The following is an 18,839-nucleotide window of genomic DNA, read 5'->3' on the forward strand; positions in this document are numbered from 1 at the left end:
ATCTCTCGTCAATTTTTCTTTTCCGTCCACATCTAGGGAGGTTAGCCACACTGCCATGGGCTTTAAATTTCTTGATGACACTGCGCAAGGTAGACACAGGAACATTCAGGTCTTTGGAGATGGACTTGTAGCCTTGAGATTGCTCATGCTTCCTCACAATTTTGCTTCTCAAGTCCTCAGACAGTTCTTTGGTCTTCTTTCTTTTCTCCATACGCAATGTGGTACACACAAGTACACAGGACAGAGGTTGAGTCAACTTTAATCCATTTCAACTGGCTGCAAGTGTGATTTAGTTATTGCCACCACCTGTTAGGTGCTTCAGGTAAGTAACAGGTGCTGTTAATTACAAAAATTGGAGAAGCATCACATGATTTTTCGAACAGTGCCAATACTTTTGTCCACCCCCTTTTTATGTTTGGTGTTGAATTATATCCAATTTGGCTTTTTTACAATTATTTTTGTGGTTTTCTATTGAAAATAAATTAAATGAAGATAATAATACCAAAGAATGTGTGATTGCAATCATTTTGTGGAAGAAAATAAGTATTATCTGACAGAATTGCAGGGGGCCAACACTGTACATATATTTGATGAAGTACAAACAGAGCTGTTGTGTATAACTTCCATATTTGAGGTCTTTCTTTCTGTAAATGCATTCCATTGCCAAGTAGTGTTTTATATGGGCTGTACTGTGAAATTTGACTAATTCGGTCACTGCTTTGCTACTTCTTTTCCCTATCTCCATAACTCTGTTTCACTGAAATACAGAATCTGCAGCTGCATTCCCTTCTTCCTTTTACCTTTCCGGTCTTATTTACAGATATACATTGCAGCTTCATCTTCAGCTGTCTTGTTTTATACATTGCTGCTTCTTCCTCTGCTTTCTCCTTTCTCCTTGCTTTTTTATTTACAGACCTACATTTCAGCTCCATCCTCCTCCTCCTTTCTCATCCCTGTCTTGTTTACTGATATACTTTGCAGCTTCTCCCCCACTTACCCAACGTTGCAGCTGCCGAAAGCATGCAGGTAGACCAATGGGACTACCCACTAGTGTGTGGTGTAGAAATGTGACTTCCCAGATATAGAATAGATTAGAATAGTAATTCATATGTTTCTATTTTTACAGATGAAGAAATTTGCACATGCAAATATACTGGTTGGGTTGAAACATTATTATGATGACTTGGATTTTAAGAACATCATGGATTTCGTACAAGAAAAGGTCTGTACATGTGTGTATATATTATTGTTCTTATTAAGTTGTACTCTTCACATTTATTGACACATTTGGGATCTGGAAGACTAGAAAAGTTTCATGGATATAAACTTGGTCCAGGCACACAATGAGACCTGGAAATTTAGGCTAGGTTCACATGGCGGATCTTTTGTGGCATGACCTACCATGCAAAATCCGGTGTGGAAATTCTTACTGCTACCTGCAGAAACGTTTCCTACTCCAATTGACGTCAATGGGAGCTTTGAGCATAATTCACCCAAAAACTGAGCAGGATGCTTATTTTTTCTACTGGCAGACGTTTCTTCTAGATGAAGAAATGTCTGACCCAACCCCCCCCCCATTGAAATAAATGCAAAACAACATTTTTTTTCTGTGGATTCCACTGTAAAAATCTACCTTGTAAACCTAATCTTAGGTGATATTATATTTTTTAAGGGATTTTCCACTATATATATATTTTTTTTATGGCCTATTCTTAGAATAGGCTGCATATCTCTTGATACGTAGTGGGCCCACTTCCACATGGATCAACTGTTCAGGTTGCATCAGATTCACATACTATTCAGCAGGGGTAAGAACTAGGGAACCTTCGGCCCTCCAGCTGCTGTGAAACTACAACTCCCAACATGCTCCATTCACTTCCATGGGAGTTCCAAGAACAGCAGAGCAAGTGTGCATGCTGGGAGTTGTAGTTTTGCAACAGCTGGAGAGCCGTAGGTTCCCTACTTCTGCAATACAGTGTATGGATCTGGAAGCAGATGGCTCTGTACACTATATAGTGACCCAGCAGAATTACTGTAGCTCAGTTTCCACTGACATGTATGGCAGATAAGATGCAGTAACACTACAGAGCCATCTGCTTTCGGCTTCATGCACTGTATAGTACTAGGATCAGACACAACCCCTAACAGCTGATTTTTACAGGGGCTAGCTGTCAGATTCAGTGGCGTAAGTAGGAATGGTGGGGCCCCACGACGAATATTTGACGTGGGCCCCTTCCCTCAGAAAAGACCCCTGTGTATAATGATAGCAGTGTTTGTGGGGTTCACAGGCCCGTGGCCTTACTTACTGATGTCGGCTCCTGCTCACAGTCGCCGCAGAATGGGAAGCGCTGGTGGCCGTGAGCAGGAGCGAAGATCGGTAAGTAAATATGGCCTTTTACCTGGTGGAGTCGCTACCGCTGCTATCCTGGTAGTTACACCCCTGGTCAGACCCCATCAATAAAATATTTATGGCAATAGAAAGAAAAATCCCATACAACCCCTTTTAACCATCCTAGTTTGTACATGCTGTAAAAAAGAAAGGTAAACTTTGCCGCATACAGCCCGACCGCAGGGAAGAGGAGTTTAAATAATATGGCGGTCAAGTATGTGCCCTCCAGCGTCACGTAGTAGCTATAGAACTGACGAAAATAGCTGAACACGTCAGAATAGCAAAAATAAAATGCTACGTTTAACGGAAGCTTAATAAAAATTCTGAATATTAATACCGTACATTTCCCACAAATGTAAATGGCTTCCAAGAACTTTAGCAGTCTCTATAATCAACGCCTCTATAAGTTTAACAAGCGGTTTATTAAATAAAATGTATGGTCTGTGCATGGCATCCCGAATCATTCATTTACAGCCAAAGCCAGCTGTAAATAGTGATTTCCTGATCATGCATTCCTAGCATGAAGCCGGATCCAGCACATCCATTCTACGTGTCACAAGGTTGTGGCTCTTAAATTAATATTACTTGTTATGGCATTTTTTGTTGGTTATTCAAATACAAGTCGGGGTCTATCAATCTGGGTACATAAGACCGGTCGTTTCCGTATGTGACATCTTATAATTAAGGCCGGATACACGCGTGCTTAAAAATAGCGTGCGGGGAACATAATGTATAATACAATGTACAGCGAGAAAGTGCAAACAAGCTGGATGGTATGTGTGGCTGAATTCAATGAAATCTTCCATGAATGACGTCTAACAGTAAACCTTGCAAAACTGATTTTTAATGTCGGCGAATGCGTAGACAGGAAGACAGGAACCTCCTAATCGCATCATGAGGGTGCGCTGCGCCTCTCTACTTTTTCGCACATAAATCACTACACAGAATTGATTTACCATTTGAATCAATGCATTTCCCTCGGGTACGCTATATACATTACTCATCTATGGGAATATTGGGGAACATTAATGGATTAGGTTTTTCTTAAAGGGATCCTGTCACCAGGAAACTCAATCCAACCAGCCACAGTGAATTGTAGGGGACGTTATGCTGAGCACCAACATACATTTAGATAGTACAGTAAATGCACCATTTTATTGAAAAAAGCCATTTTTAGAAATCCACCAATGAGCTTCCAAAGACTCCAGCTGGGAAACCCCGGGTGCAGGAATTCAATGAGCAGCGTCATGGGTATCAGACAGGAAGAAGCTGTCGGTCAAGTGTGCAGGGGCAAAGTCCCAGCTGGAGATGGAGCTCTTGAAGGATCGGAAACGCCCCATTGCGCTTGCTAAAAACTGCTTTTTCAAGAAAATTGTGCCTCTGTTGGACTATCTAAAGGTATGATGTGCTTAGGACAATGTCACCTATAATGCATTAAATTGGCTTCATATTGAAGTAAAGGAACTTCATCGCTACTCTTAATTACTGAACGATAGAGCAGTCTAATGGGATGAGCCACGTATGATATAAGAGTACAGAGGAAGTAACCTTGTGGACCATACGGCCTTCATCAGGCATCTACTGTGGTAAATGGAGAGATGGATATTATTTTTGAAGATGATCTTAGTGATGGAGTAAGGGAGCGGAGATATTTCCACACAAGATGGGCATTCTGCTGCAGGATCGCCTCCACCAGCATCTGATGAAGGCCCTATGGGTTGAAACGTTGCCTGCTTTGTACTCTTATATCCTACGAGGTTCATCATTAAACTACTGTACTACTCAATACTTAAAGGGGTTGGCCACTTTCAGACCAATATTGACAAACAAATGTCCTCATCACATGACCATGGACCGTAAATCACATGACCATGGTCAGAGTTTTATCCACTAGAAGTAACAGAATGAATGACAGTAAGCCGAAATCTAGAAAACTGTGAGGAATTGATACAGAAAGTATATTGGAAGATTGTATATCTTTTTATTGTACATTTGTTTATCAATATTGGTCTGAAAGTGGCCAACCCCTTCAAGACAAGTGCTGAAGTTACTTTTCTTGATTATATTGGGGTTGGGAACCTATGGAAGCACCCGATTTTAACAATATCTATCCACATACATTTGTGTTCATTGGTTTCATACTGGGTTTCTTAGTGTCCGATTTAAGAAAAATGTTGAATATTAAATGGTTGATCCAGTAGCAAGAAGCTACACCGTGTCTGAAGGATAGTTGTGCCTTCATTTGTTCAACGATCAGCCTACTTCTGTGGCATGTGTAAGAATGCCGGAATGGAGGACTTCAGGTTACCAATAGGGTTATTACTTAAAGGGGGAATCAAGGGTATATTCCAGGACTAAGAAGTTGGGGTCTGTGAGTTCTTGTGATCTGTGGGAGTCCTAACATTCGAACCCCAAAGATCAGCAAGTAATGCCCCTGGAATATGCCTTTAAGTCCCATTTTTAGGTAACAACCCTTTGGTAACTGGAGTCCTCCAGACATTCTTACACCTTTGACAGAAGAAGAATGATGGTAGAACAACTGCTGAATGAATGATCTTCTGGTTGTCTCACAGATGTGGCCATGCACATTGTACTCCATATTGTGTATTTCCGTGGTTCAGTTTGCTTGTAAATGTTCAATGGTGGCTCAGTGGTTAGCACTGCAGCCTTGCAGTGCTGGAGTCCTGGTTCAAGTCCCGCCAAGGGCAAAAAAACATCTGCAAGGAGTTTGTATGTTCTCCCCGTGTTTGTATGGATTTCCATCCCATATCCCAAAGACATACTGATAGGGAAAAATGTACATTGTGAGCTCTATGTGGGGCTCACAATCTACATTTAAAATAATAAAAAAAAAAAATTTGGTAGCCTTTAACCCTAGCAGTGTTAAAGGAGCAGAGATAGCAGAGTGTATTGGAGTGTATTTTGTAGCAGCTTCTTCCTACCCCTGCCCTTTTCATAGACTAATATGTAGAAAGCAACTACACCTGAAAAGTATAGAAGAAAAGATAATTCTTTCATAAGATATATTACAAAGTTTCTTATTTTCACCCATACTATTGATTTATGAAAAGTTATTTATAACTGGAGGTACATTTTAAAGTGGTTTCACATTGTAGATGTATAAGGCATGCACGTAGAATGTTACCAAGTTCCCAACCTATGAAAAATAAAAAGTAAATAGCTGGAAAAGCCATCTATTTGCACTTGTAGGTAAGCACAGACATAGATGGATTATACTTGTCACAGTCCTTTATTAAAAACCATGTAGGCATGAAGCCTGCAATTTGCAGTCTTACTTTTTGGAATCTTTATAGGTAGTTTGTATACATTGAGTATCCTGTGAAGGTATTGTAACTGGCCGAGATATTAATAAGCTTTAGTAGTAAGTGATATCACCGCTGTAATATTTGGAGATTATAGGTATCACTCGAGACATAAGGTCATCGTAATGTACAGATTTGACCATCAGATGATGTTTAAATGACACGTAAATGGACCAGTGTAGCCCTGAAACAACGTCTCATAAAAAGGAAGGATGCATCTTGAGTGGGAATTTCATGAGTTGTCCATAGATGTGCTTGTGGAAAGCAGAATATGGAGTTATAATCATTGTAAGGGGATACCTCCAAAGTAGTGTAACAGAAGACGTAAGCAGATGCTAATGTCTGGAGAATAGTTGGACCGGGATGTCAACTTGCAACTTCTGGGCACCAGTGTTTGCTGGTATATTCTCCAGTGGTAGAGGACCATTTGGGCCAACTCGTATCCCAAGTGTAACTGGTATCTTTGTAGCGGTTATATCTACTTCTGTATGAAAAGCTAACAAGAGAACTAGCATTAGAATCCAGCAGGGGTGTAACACGTTATTATGGCGCTATAGACCATGTGGGGAATGTAGCAGTAATGTTGCGGACCCGACTAGTCAGAGACAGAGGCACAATATCAGGTGCAAACAGGGGTTTTTTTTTTTGTTTGTTTGTTTTTTTTAATAAATTCTTTATTTATAAACACAAATAAACAGAAAAAGATACCATCTGAAATATCAATCAGGTGAGTAACAGAACAAAGAGGGCCTGGAATAACAACGAGGACCCAAAAACTCAGAACAGGACATAAGACACGGAGACAGGACCTCTCAACAACCAGCAAACTAGGAGAGGCACCTTCACCGCTCGAGGATACCAGAGGGTAGAGAAAGCAAAGAAGGAGTGAGGGGAACAAAGGGGGGGGGGGGCGAGAGAGAAGAGAGAGAGGGGGGGGGGGAGGGGGCCGGGTCCAGACCAAAAGCCGGTCCTCAAGTCCGGCCCATGATGTCCCTGTACAGCTGTGACCCCTGGAACAAGATCCACGGAGTCCAGGCTCTCAAGAAGGCCTCATGCTTGTCTCGAAGAGATGCCGTGAGGTCTTCCATGGACTGGATGTCCTCCACCTTACGGAGCCAGTGGCGAAGAGACGGAGGGTTGGGGGATTTCCAAAGGGCTGGGATACAAGCCCTGGCGGCGTTAATCAAATGCCGAATCGCCGACGACCGGTAGGCCCGGCTGGGGATATTGGAAAGGTATAGAAGGAAACAAGCTGAGGTATTGGGAAGGGTAGTCTGAAAGATTTGGGACGTCAGACGATGGACACCATCCCAAAAGTCTCTCAGAACCGAGCAACTCCAGAAGATGTGAAGGAGGGTCCCCTCCTCCGACCCACAGCGCCAGCAGAGTGAAGAGGTAGAGGGGAAGAACTTATACAGCAGAGACGGCACATGGTACCATCTGGTGAGAATCTTGTAGCCCGCTTCTTGAAACTTACAAGCCGCAAACAGGTTTATTTGGAAAAACGGCAAAATAAATAAACCTTAACTTCAGGCAAAAAAACGTCACACAAAACCCTGCTCTTCTGAGCACTAACTAAACAGTAAAAAACTAACTATACGTGTGGCTTACTACTAACAACACAAACAAACAAAATAGCACAGTACAGTCTCACCAGACTCTCAATATTTCAGGACAGACCCAGGCGCTTCTTCTTGCTCCCAGGATCTGCTCTGAAGTGCAGACTTCAGCCTTTTATGACCAAGTAATGAGCCTATGACCCAAACCTGGACCGAACATAGGTCAGAAACCTGGGGGAGATATGCTGTGACTTCAGCTGTCACCTTCTCACAACCATCATGACCACCTTCATGGGCAAAGAATTGGGTCAATGATCATTCCCAATAATAGCGCTGCTGACCAAGTGTGCATGTTGGTAGATTGGTTGAATTTAATGTGCAGATGCAAAAGAGCATAGGAAACACAATGGAGCTCAGCAATTGGCTAATCCCAGGGCAAGATTAATTATGTAAATTACAATAATGTAAAGAAATTTTCAAAAATAAGACTTTTTTTTTTTTTAATTTTAAAGTTAAAATAGTACATGTATGGGGAGGTGAAAATGTAGTTAAATGCAGAATTTGCCCTGAACTACATCAGTCATATAGGCCAGCTAGACGAAAGACGGGGAATTTTGTGTCTGTGGATTAGTGTGGGTTTTTTTTTTTTGTTCGAATAGATGCCGTGTTAGCACGTGAACCATTATTGTATAACATAAGTTAATGTAAGGATGACAGGTCCACTTAAACAAGAAATGGTATGTTCGGTTTTGGAATCCATAAATACCATCTCTGCTGACATTTGTATAAAGTTCAGGCACATTCCTCTTTTAGTCCATAGAATAATACAATAATCCATTCGATGCCATCATGTTCCTAGGTGGAGAGTCCATTAATGTGATTACCTATATGGTCCATTTACAGTGGAGAAAGCCATTAGTTTATTCCCTTGATGGCTTTCCTGCAGCTATAAGTTAATCAATCTATTACTATTATATAGCAATGCCCTTCCTATTTATCACTACTCTTATTGGTAAAGTAAATTCCATCACTCTGCAGTACCATGTTTTCCCCTATTTTTTTGCCTATAGATCATTCTTTGACTTACAGTAGGAGAAAGGCTCTCTTTACAAATGACATACTAACCCTAAACTTTTGGGGAAACAAATTGGCAGTATTATTGAGCTTATCATCTTCCCGGTGCCATTGAATTGCCATAAATGTTTTTCCCAAGGATCTCCTCCAGTCTTAGTCTAGCTGTCGCCAAGATATGTAATTTTATAATCTCGCTCACAACTCTGTCACATCTTTCACACCAAAGCCTTTATGTGACAGTTTTTGGATAAGTCTGTAGCTAGAGAAGGTCTGTCCATAGATACTATCCAAAAGCAAGACCTCTTCACAGTGAGTGGAGGAAAGGGTCTGTTCTGTCTTCTTATAGTGAATGGAGAGGGGAGGGATTGATTCTCCTTACAGACTCCGCATACGTGTCTACAAACTGCTTGCTCTGTGCAAAGGATTGAACATTCTATAAATCTCACAGGTTACAATGTAAGAACAGTATTCTAATTACTTGCATCTACTTTAGGCTTCTTGTGTGATTGCCGATTTGATGATATTCACAGATAGCAAATGGCTTTAGGAATTGTGCTCATATAGTTTTTTTTTTTTGTTTTTTTTTTTTTCTGTGACAGGGCTCCTTTTAGCTGCGTCATGCCTGCATGTATTTACCCTGTATTTGCAGATCAGTGTTCCTGAATCTCCTGCTATATTATGGTTACTTGAGCTTTTCTCAGCAATTTGTGTGCTGTTGTACAGTTACTCCTGGAAGAATTGCATATAAAGAAACCTTTTCAGAATGCATAGTGGAGGATGCCAGACTGCATCTGTCTCTGAGGCAGAGGTTGTATATAATAAAAAGCAAAGTGTGCTGCAGCCATAATGATGTATGTATACAAGCATGAAGAACAGGGTATATCAAAGTAACTCATTTAAACAACATCTAATACCCACTGTAGATCATCAAATAATTGCATTTTCAAAAACCCAGAATGAGGGGTAAACGGAAAAAAGGGGTAGAAAATGCTAAATTGAAACAGACAATTTTTATTAAATATACAAAACACAATAACAAGTTAAAAAGGGTGACAATACCACATCTACCAGCAGTAGGTGTGGGGGATAAATCCAGCAAAATGAGTATAAATAGGGTAATTATTGTTCCCAGTATTTGAAATAAATGGATTTGTACAAAATCAAGTTGTAAGCTTATAGTAATCGCCCAAATGTAAGGGTGATACAAACCCAGGAACCTATCAAGGTATATATGAAATTTCAACATCAATGACCTTCATACATCTCTGACACAATTCACACAATAGACTAGTAAGTGCATGTCAGTTAATACAAATGGAGACATAATGTTGCAAAGAAAGCCTATCCAGGTGAATACACTTCATGTTAAAAGTAGGTAGTGCACATGTCAATGAAGTGGAGGTAGTAGGTATAACATGCTAGGTAAAGATGTAGACAAAAAACAATAGGTAACTGAGGTCACAAGTATAACATACCCATAGATGAATTGTAAAAATATTTGCTGGTTTAGCCCACACACCAGACCCCAACGCACGTTTCGGCTATGAGCCTTCTTCCCCTTCTTGCCCCATTTGGGCAATTACTATAAGCTTATAACCTGATTTTGTACATATCTATTTACTCCAAACACTGGGAACAATAGTTACCCTATTTTTACTCTCACTTTGCTGGATTTATCCCCCACACCTACTGCTTTTGCCTGGTGTGTGGGCTAAACCAGCAACAATCTTCACAATTTATCCATGGGTATGTTATACCTCTGACCTCAGTTACCTATTGCTTGTTGTTTATATTTTTTCTTAGCATGTTATACCTACTACCTCCACTTCATTGACATGTGCACTACCTACTTTTAATATGAAGTGTATTCACCTGGATAGGCTTTCTTTGCAACATTATGTCTCCATTTGTATTAACTGACATGCACTTACTAGTCTATTGTGTGAATTGTGTCAGAGATGTATGAAGGTCATTGATGTTGAAATTTCATATATACCTTGATAGGTTCCTGGGTTTGTATCACCCTTACATTTGGGCGATTACTATAAGCTTACAACTTGATTTTGTACAAATCCATTTATTTCAAATACTGGGAACAATAATTACCCTATTTATACTCATTTTGCTGGATTTATCCCCCACACCTACTGCTGGTAGATGTGGTATTGTCACCCTTTTTAACTTGTTATTGTGTTTTGTATATTTAATAAAAATTGTCTGTTTCAATTTAGCATTCTTTAGAAGAAATTGAAGGGATTTTCCAGGAGTTGAATACTAATGAACTATCCTGGGATTAGGTCATCAATATCTGAATGGTGGGGGTCAAACACCCAGGAACCCACTGATCAGCTATTTGAAGAGACTGTAACATTTGGGTGAGTGCCCTGATGTCCTCATTGAATACCAAGAACAGCACTGTACATTGTGTACAGTTCAGCCGCACCTGCAAACAGGCCAAGTAAATGAACATTATGGCCTGTAAAGTGGAAGCAGCTGATCTGTGGGGTAATGGGAGCGAAGGACATCAATATTCAAGTACCAGAAAAAACCCTGTAAAGTTTTAAGGAACACATGAAATGTTTGCATTCTGTTCTGTGACTGTATAAGCCATCATACATGGTGTCCTATCAGTTTCTCTGCTGGTAATATTATGGCTGCAGAGAAACTGATAGGACACCATGTATGATGGCTTATACAGTCACAGAACAGAATGCAAACATTTCATGTGTTCCTTAAAACTTTACAGGGTTTTTTCTGGTACTTGAATATTGATGTCCTTCGCTCCCATTACCCCACAGATCAGCTGCTTCCACTTTACAGGCCATAATGTTCATTTACTTGGCCTGTTTGCAGGTGCGGCTGAACTGTACACAATGTACAGTGCTGTTCTTGGTATTCAATGAGGACATCAGGGCACTCACCCAAATGTTACAGTCTCTTCAAATAGCTGATCAGTGGGTTCCTGGGTGTTTGACCCCCACCATTCAGATATTGATGACCTAATCCCAGGATAGTTCATTAGTATTCAACTCCTGGAAAATCCCTTCAATTTCTTCTAAGGAATGCTCAGTTCTTTCACCCTTGTATCACACTTTTTCTCCTCTTACCTTCTGGTCCATCCCTCCATTGAGGTATATTTTTTTTCTGTAGTATACAAAGAAAACCAGAGCTAGTAAAACATTATTTTCTGTGGGTCAAGGAAAAGTGTAAAATACTGTGTAAAGTGAAAAAATCATATAATTCATTGTGAGGTTTTTGGCTCAACATTAACGGACAAATCCAAACCTATTCTGTAAGACAATACTTATTTTATTCAAGTGGAAAAACATGGTTGGTAGCATTGAGTTTGGGCTTTCTCACAGACTTCTGTGTTGTGTATTTTGCAGTTTTCTTGCTGTGGAGGAGACCAGTTTACAGACTGGAAGGTGAATCCATACCATTCATGTAACAGCACCGGGCCTTTATCCTGTGGGGTGCCATACACATGCTGTATAACCGGAACGGTAAGGCCAATAAGTCATAATGTGTTTTGTTCCAAAATATTTTTAACATCATATAAAATTAGTGAAAAATGGAGTTTTGTATTGTGATGAAGAGCATCCTAGAGAGTAGGAGCAGCTCAGGAGAAGACCTGTATAAAAAAAGGGTTATATAAGAGACCATAAAGTAATTCATAAGAACGGTGAATAGATTGGGTAGGGATTGTTTTTATGTTTCAAGGTTACATCCAGACTGTATATAGTCTATAACTGTACATCCAGACTGTATATAGTCTATAACTGTACATACAGACTGGATATAGTCTATAACTGTACATACAGACTGGATATAGTCTATAACTGTACATACAGGCTGGATATAGTCTATAACTGTACATACAGACTGGATATAGTCTATACCTGTACATACAGACTGGATATAGTCTATACCTGTACATACAGAGATAGCTAGCAATGACTGATAGGGTGGCACCCTTGACTTCTCAACATGGAAAGAGTAGAGATTACAGTATATAAATGACAGGTTACACTAACTCTTTTCCCACAAAACTATATATCAATCTGTTCACCTCCGGCTCAGTAACATGCTGCCCGCAGATAAGACTGCATTTTCCTTGTGACAGGTTTCCTTTTACACAATTCACGATAAGGAAGGTATTTGACAATAAGTATCATTTACTGTAGGAGTCTTGAATACAATCTCCAATAAGACATTGACTTTTTAGATTACATTTATTGCAACAGTTTTAGAGCAAAGTTAAAAAGACAGGTCTGTCAAATGTAACCTGTAATAATCTTTTGCTATTGTAATTCAGTAGATGGCGGACAATTTGTTTTCATGATCTGGGCGAAAAATCATTACTTGGAACAGATAGCAATAAGATTATTATCCTGGATCAATCACACCATTTAGTGAGATCATCATCTCAAGAGCAAGTCCACTCTTCTGTATATCTAACTATAGAAACACGAAGCAAAGTTCATTGATATTTACAGTGAATGCCTTTAGGAAAGGTCATTCTACATAAGTCAAGGTCTTCATCAAATCACTGTCCAGGCCTATGAGTTACCCTTCATAATAAAAGCCTATCTGCGGGAAGAAATCCAGAGGTAGAGAGAGATTCAGCAAAACGTGATGTCTGATAAAATATCAATTTTAATCAAGTAATCATGAAAAAGTTAAAATTACATGTAACAGGGCAAAAATCCTCTGTGTTGATATAGAACGCCCATCTGACGCGTTTCAGAGTGTCCTAGTACTCATAGTAAGTATGTACATAGACTATGAGTAAGGAGGACACTCTGAAACGCGTCAGTCAGGCGTTCTATATCAGTATGGGGGATTTTTTCCTTGTTTTTTTTTTTCCCTGTTACATGTAATTTTTACTTTTTCACAATTACTTGAGGGGTTATGTATCCATGCAGTGCCTTTCCAATCTGATTGGAGTGGATTACAAGTAAGCAAATTTCGGATATATTACGAGTAGGGTTGAGCCAATCTTGACTTTTCAGGATCGATTTTAAAATCCGATTTCCGATCATTTTTCATTCGAACCCGATCTCAATCCCAATGCAAGTCAATGGGATTTTTTTATTAATCAGAGATCGGATATTAAAAGCAATCCTATTCACTACACAGCATGGAATCTAACGATTGAACGCTTTAATTGTTAGAATCCATGCTGTGTAGTGAATCACTAAAGTAGCCAGAGGATTTATTTTTTTTTAATCCTCTGGCTACTTAGTCCCCCCTGGTGTCCACTTACCTGCAGAGATGGCTGGTCCGGTGCCCAGTGCCTTCCTTCTTCTTTGCCTCGCTGCCGCTCCACGCTGCTCTTCTCCCTTCGCTGCCCCCTCCCTGCCAGATTAGGAGAGTGTGGGTGGGTTAGGAGAGTGTGGACGGGTACTGGGAGGGGAGACATCACGTCTCCCTGCCCTGTACCCGCCCATACTCTCCTAAGCCACAAACCCCGCCTACCTAGCGCTTTAAACACTAACCTGGGAGGCGGCGGCAGCGAGGCAAGAAGAGCAGCGTGGCGCGGCAGCGAGGACAAGAAGAAGGAGGGCACCGGAGCAGCCATCTCTAGAGATAAGTAGCTGCTAGAGAGGTTTAGTTTAGCCTCCCATTCGAATGAATGTAGGCAGCCGGTGCGCAGGGGGGTTAAGGCTGTGTGCCGGCTGCTTCCATTCATTCCTATGGAACTGCAGCGGAACCTTCACACTGAGTATACACTTTTGGGTAGAGTTAAAAATTAAACTTCTGCCTCAGTTTCCTCTTTCATATTAGCCCTCTCAATGGATGTCCAGAAAATGCGGAGTGCTCACATCTTAGACTCTGTTGAGTTAGCTGTGGAGAAATCGAGACACTTATGTTTATCAGCGTCTTGCCTTGATCGCTTCTTCCCATTGAAAACAATAGGAGGCAGAATCTGGCATGAAATTACGCCATATGAGCATATCCTTACCGTGTCTGTCAGAACAGGAGTCTTAGTCGAAGTTGGACTAGTAGTCAGTGGTTTGACCAGCTCACTTGTCCTGGTGTAAGTGACAAGTTGGCAATGTCCTTGCCAGATGTGTCAAATCCACAAATTCCCTGTGCTCATTGAAAGGTCAATTGATCTCTTTCAGATTCCACTAGCAACCAAAGGAACGTTAGTCATCTCCTACTGCACATATTGAAATCTCCGAAGCTGGTAGACATCAATGTAAATCTGCATTCATGTTTTAATAATCAGTAAATATATTATCATCCTCTGAAAAAAGGCAACGGCTGCCCCTCCCCGTCACACAAAACTCATCATCGGAACCTCATGAAAAGAATTTATTAGAGATTCATGTCTGAAACCGATACGACAAAATCTCATCTCATTTCAATAATCGGTGGAGTGTGACCGGTGAAAGAACTAACTCCACAGCAAACACAACTAATGAAAAAAAAACCTTTCCATTTACAGGCCCGCATCTCATAAATGTGAGGGCTTCAGGTATAGGGCCGGTCGGAAAACTGCAAATAAATGATGCTGGTATACATCAAACGTTGGGTGCTTATCGGGATGGCGAAATAATGAGCACTTTAAAAATGCATTAAACCGTCTGCGACGGAAATTAACTGCTGGCGCTCGGAGATATATAGAGATGTGTCTGTAAACAATCCTCCATCTTCTTTATTGGGCCAATAATGTACGAATTTAGGAAGTTAATAAAACGCGTAATCCGATCCAAACCGTACTGCTTTACATCACACCTGCTGTATGGTTTTACTCAAAGTGAGAAATGTCACCATAAAATATACGTATATATACACAATGTTATTGCAGGCATTTTACATGATACATTTAGGCTCATTTAGACCCAAATAACTCATGGCTACAGTCTGCAGTGGGGTCAGGTGTAGGATTAGGATAAAAGCACATGACTGGTACTTGACTTTAAAGGTGTTGTCTGGGAAAAATAAAAAAAACCTACTTGCCTGTCCCCAGTGCTCTGGGGTCCCTGGCCGCTATCTGGATCCATGGCACCCCACGACTTGTTCAGGCAGAAGTCCCACCGCCCGTGACCGGTGTTTCTACGAAAAGTAGCTTGGATGTCATAGATGACATATGTGAATTACATCCCGGGTCTTCCTCTTAGACTGAATGGCCTAGTCCATGCCATTACTTGGGTGAACAGGGAGGCAGTGTCAATAGACCAAGAGTGGCATACGTGGCATATTTTGCTGGCACAGCAGCCAGCATGGGACCTGTACAGTTGAGAAAGGGCTACAAGCCCGAAACATGTTATGTTAATAAAAAAGTATCATTGCCACCTTTGGGCGCGCTCTCTTTTTCTTGGCCAAATCCTGTGAGGAGGCTGGTCAGTCTTGCACCATTACCTTGACGTCCTTGTGGCGATTCACAGCAGCTTCCCCGGACTCCATACCATCTGTTTGTTACATGTATCAAGGGTTGTTGTTAATGCACAAAGATCCGCTCGGTGCAGCTTTCTCTTTTGTTTCCACATATAACGTATGTGACTTACATCCCGGGTCCTTTTCTTAGACTGCTAAATGGCCTCAGTGGTCTCATGCCAGGCGACTCTGGGACAGTGGGTTTTTTTTTTTGTTTGTTTGTTTTTTTTTGGGCGGTGGTTACTTTCCGCAACCTCCTGGACAACCCCTTGAATGCATTGAATTTGTTTGTCGATACAAGTAATTCTTAGCAGGGTTAAGCAAAGATTAAAATGGAGCTCTTTTCTAGTGCTGGTTAGCATTACTAGTCCCTGAAAGGATATTTGTACCAGAACCCATATATCAGACCAGCCTGCAGATAGATAGGTTAAGGCCACCTAAAACAAATGGTGTTTTTCCCTTGTGAGTCTATATATTCATTGGCAAAATATTGCTGTTTTCATCAATATTTAAATGAGCTCTTTGGGGCAATGGGGTAGCTGCTGAGTGTGACTTATTACCAGACCAACCTACATGTCCAGTATGTATTATAGGGTTAGAAGAAAGAACTGTTGATCAGATGACTGTAGTGAGTCTTGTCATCCTCTCCAACTTGTCCCACTATCTTATGTGTATTGTGTTGTACCAGCTCACCACCAACAGGATGTCAGGGGAAAGAAGGGTTGGAAATGTCAAATTTTAATATGCCCAACCCTTTGTTCCCACAAGAAATAAGCCACTATCAGTGTAGCCTACCCCTCTTTGAGCGATCAGAATGTCTGTGGGTGGGTGTTCAACCGACACCTACTGAAGGTCTATGGTCATCTTTAGCTGTTTCTAAATTAAACCCCATGCTGCCGTTCACGGAAAAAAAGAAGCGGGCCACCCTTTCTTCAGGCGGAAGACGCGGCTCGTTGCGGCATCAACCTCCGGAGCTGACCCATTCATTTGAGTCTGCTCCGAAGGAGGAAGCCGAGACTGTCGGAAGTCGTGGCAGGCGGGTTTTGACCCAAGAGTGACACAGCTCCCCGCGTCACTCTCGGTGCCAAAATCCCCCCACACGCTCTCCATGTGAACTTACCCTAAGACTAGACAGTGCAATTGTAGACTACACACTCTTAAACTGCTCCAGATTTATGAAAGTTTCTGATTCAGTTTGATAAACCTGTATTGCAATTGACTGTCTTGCCTAATGTTTCACCACTTAGTCGTTGGCTCAAACGTTCTTACCACGTTTTTCAAGGATTTGTTTCTCTTATGGCCACACCCTTTTGCTGATAGGCCACACAAGTTGGAAATATGTCATTAAGTGTCTAAAACACCTGATGAATGTGGCGCACAGCATGGTAGACAGTCTTAATGGTCAACATTATGCGCATTTTGCTTGGTAAATCTCTCCCACTGTCTTTTTTTACTTCCTTTGGGTCTTATGTTTGCCTTCATCTGTGGCATTGCCCAGATATACTGAGAGTTTATTTAAGTTTCTTGGGACTGTGTCATGTGGAGCTCTACAAACATAAAAAATGCTTTTCTAATTAGGAAATACTTTATCAGATTTGCACTTCTCGGAGGGATCATTGTGACGCCTGTAGAGTCTTCACTTAAGGCTGCGAGGCTGAAGAGCAGTTATTAGGATAAGAATCCTGTATTGTCTTGACCTTACTGACATAAGTACGGACTGAAATGTCAACAATATGATTATTAAGGCCATTATACTAATAGTAAAGTAGTATAGCAGGACTGGGAAGCGAGAACACAAGTATCTCCATGGACTGAAGGCAGCCTTGAGCGGATTCTGACTGTCTTTGACACTTTATAGGGCTTCCAATTTTAGAGAAAAATATTAGAATGGACCTACTCAGTGCCTTGCTTGAGGGTATTTCTTTCGCGATTGTTCCACATGACTGCAGTTTGCATAGTGTTGGTACCTTTCTGTACATTGTGTTAGTAATTTGCATGAGAATGCTATAGAGGTCAATGAAGTGAAAAGCTGACTGCACTACAAGGCAAGTTACATTTACATGTCTATGAAGCTTTAAGCTTTTACACACACATATACATATATATAATTTTTTTTTTTCTGCTTTGTATATAGCTATAGCCATAAATCACAAGAACTTTTGATACTTTCATTTAAATTAGTTTTCAAGGATTATAAAAAATACTTAAATCTGTCTGACTACTCCCCTGGTGATAACAGTAGTTATTTTATATTTTAATTAGTTTGTCCAGTTTTGCAACATACTTTTTATGTTTATTCTGCCAGGGCTTGCAGAGTTTGGGATTACCAATAAGGACAATGTTCATCTCTCCTCTCATTGCCTCTATATGCTGTTATATTACTAGGGGTACTGTAGTCACACGCAGCACTGATCTGTTACTGAAACATTACTTTGTACTTTCTGTGCCTACTAGACATTAAATTATCTGCTGCCCAGCATGTGAAACTCGATTCCTTCTGAGATGTGGAGGAAGGAAAGAGTTGGAGAGCGTTGGGCTGACAATGTACTTTTTAACTGTCTGTCAAACACTTTTAACTGAGTGCTACTCCTCCCAACACCCCTTCTCACATAGACTTACTTGAGTATGCTAATGTTCTCCATTGGGGAAGAGGAGAGAAGGTCACTACCAGACACACCTGTTTGCGACTTACACTAGGTTTACACACAATGCTGGATCTCTGCTGTTCAGGTACATTGGGGTATCATAGAAAAAAAGGGGGGGGGGAACGGCAGCTCTCCGAAGAATATAAAATGCAACTTTTAATTCCAAAAAATAAAATCAATACATAACAAAAAAGTGACAAAAATAACAGAAAAAAAAAACCCATAAAAAATGCTGCTGATGCGTTTCGAAAATGTAGCAATCTCGAAACGCATCAGCAGTGCTTTTAATGGGGTTTTTTTCTGTTATTTTTGTTACTTTTTTGTTATGTATTGATTTTATTTTTTGGAATTAACAGTTAAATTTTATATTCTTCGGAGAGCTGCCGTTTTTTTCCCCTTTTTTCTATGTGACTCTATGCTACTCTACCAAGTCCGGAGTATCCGTGCACCCCGAAGGATTTAC

General features: G+C 40.7%; 1 protein-coding gene across 1 annotated transcript in view; it reads left to right on the forward strand.

Moving 5' to 3' along the window:
- LOC142202753 (tetraspanin-15-like) overlaps nt 1-18,839 on the forward strand; it is a 106,236-nt gene that overhangs the window by 57,471 nt on the left and 29,926 nt on the right. Inside the window, exons 4-5 of the mRNA XM_075273054.1 lie at nt 1,127-1,222; nt 11,732-11,848. Coding sequence (XP_075129155.1) covers nt 1,127-1,222; nt 11,732-11,848 — 213 coding nt within the window. The remainder of the gene's footprint in view (nt 1-1,126; nt 1,223-11,731; nt 11,849-18,839) is intronic.

This window comes from Leptodactylus fuscus, chromosome 5, assembly GCF_031893055.1.
Source record: "Leptodactylus fuscus isolate aLepFus1 chromosome 5, aLepFus1.hap2, whole genome shotgun sequence".
In the NCBI taxonomy this organism is placed as follows: Eukaryota; Metazoa; Chordata; class Amphibia; order Anura; family Leptodactylidae; genus Leptodactylus; species Leptodactylus fuscus.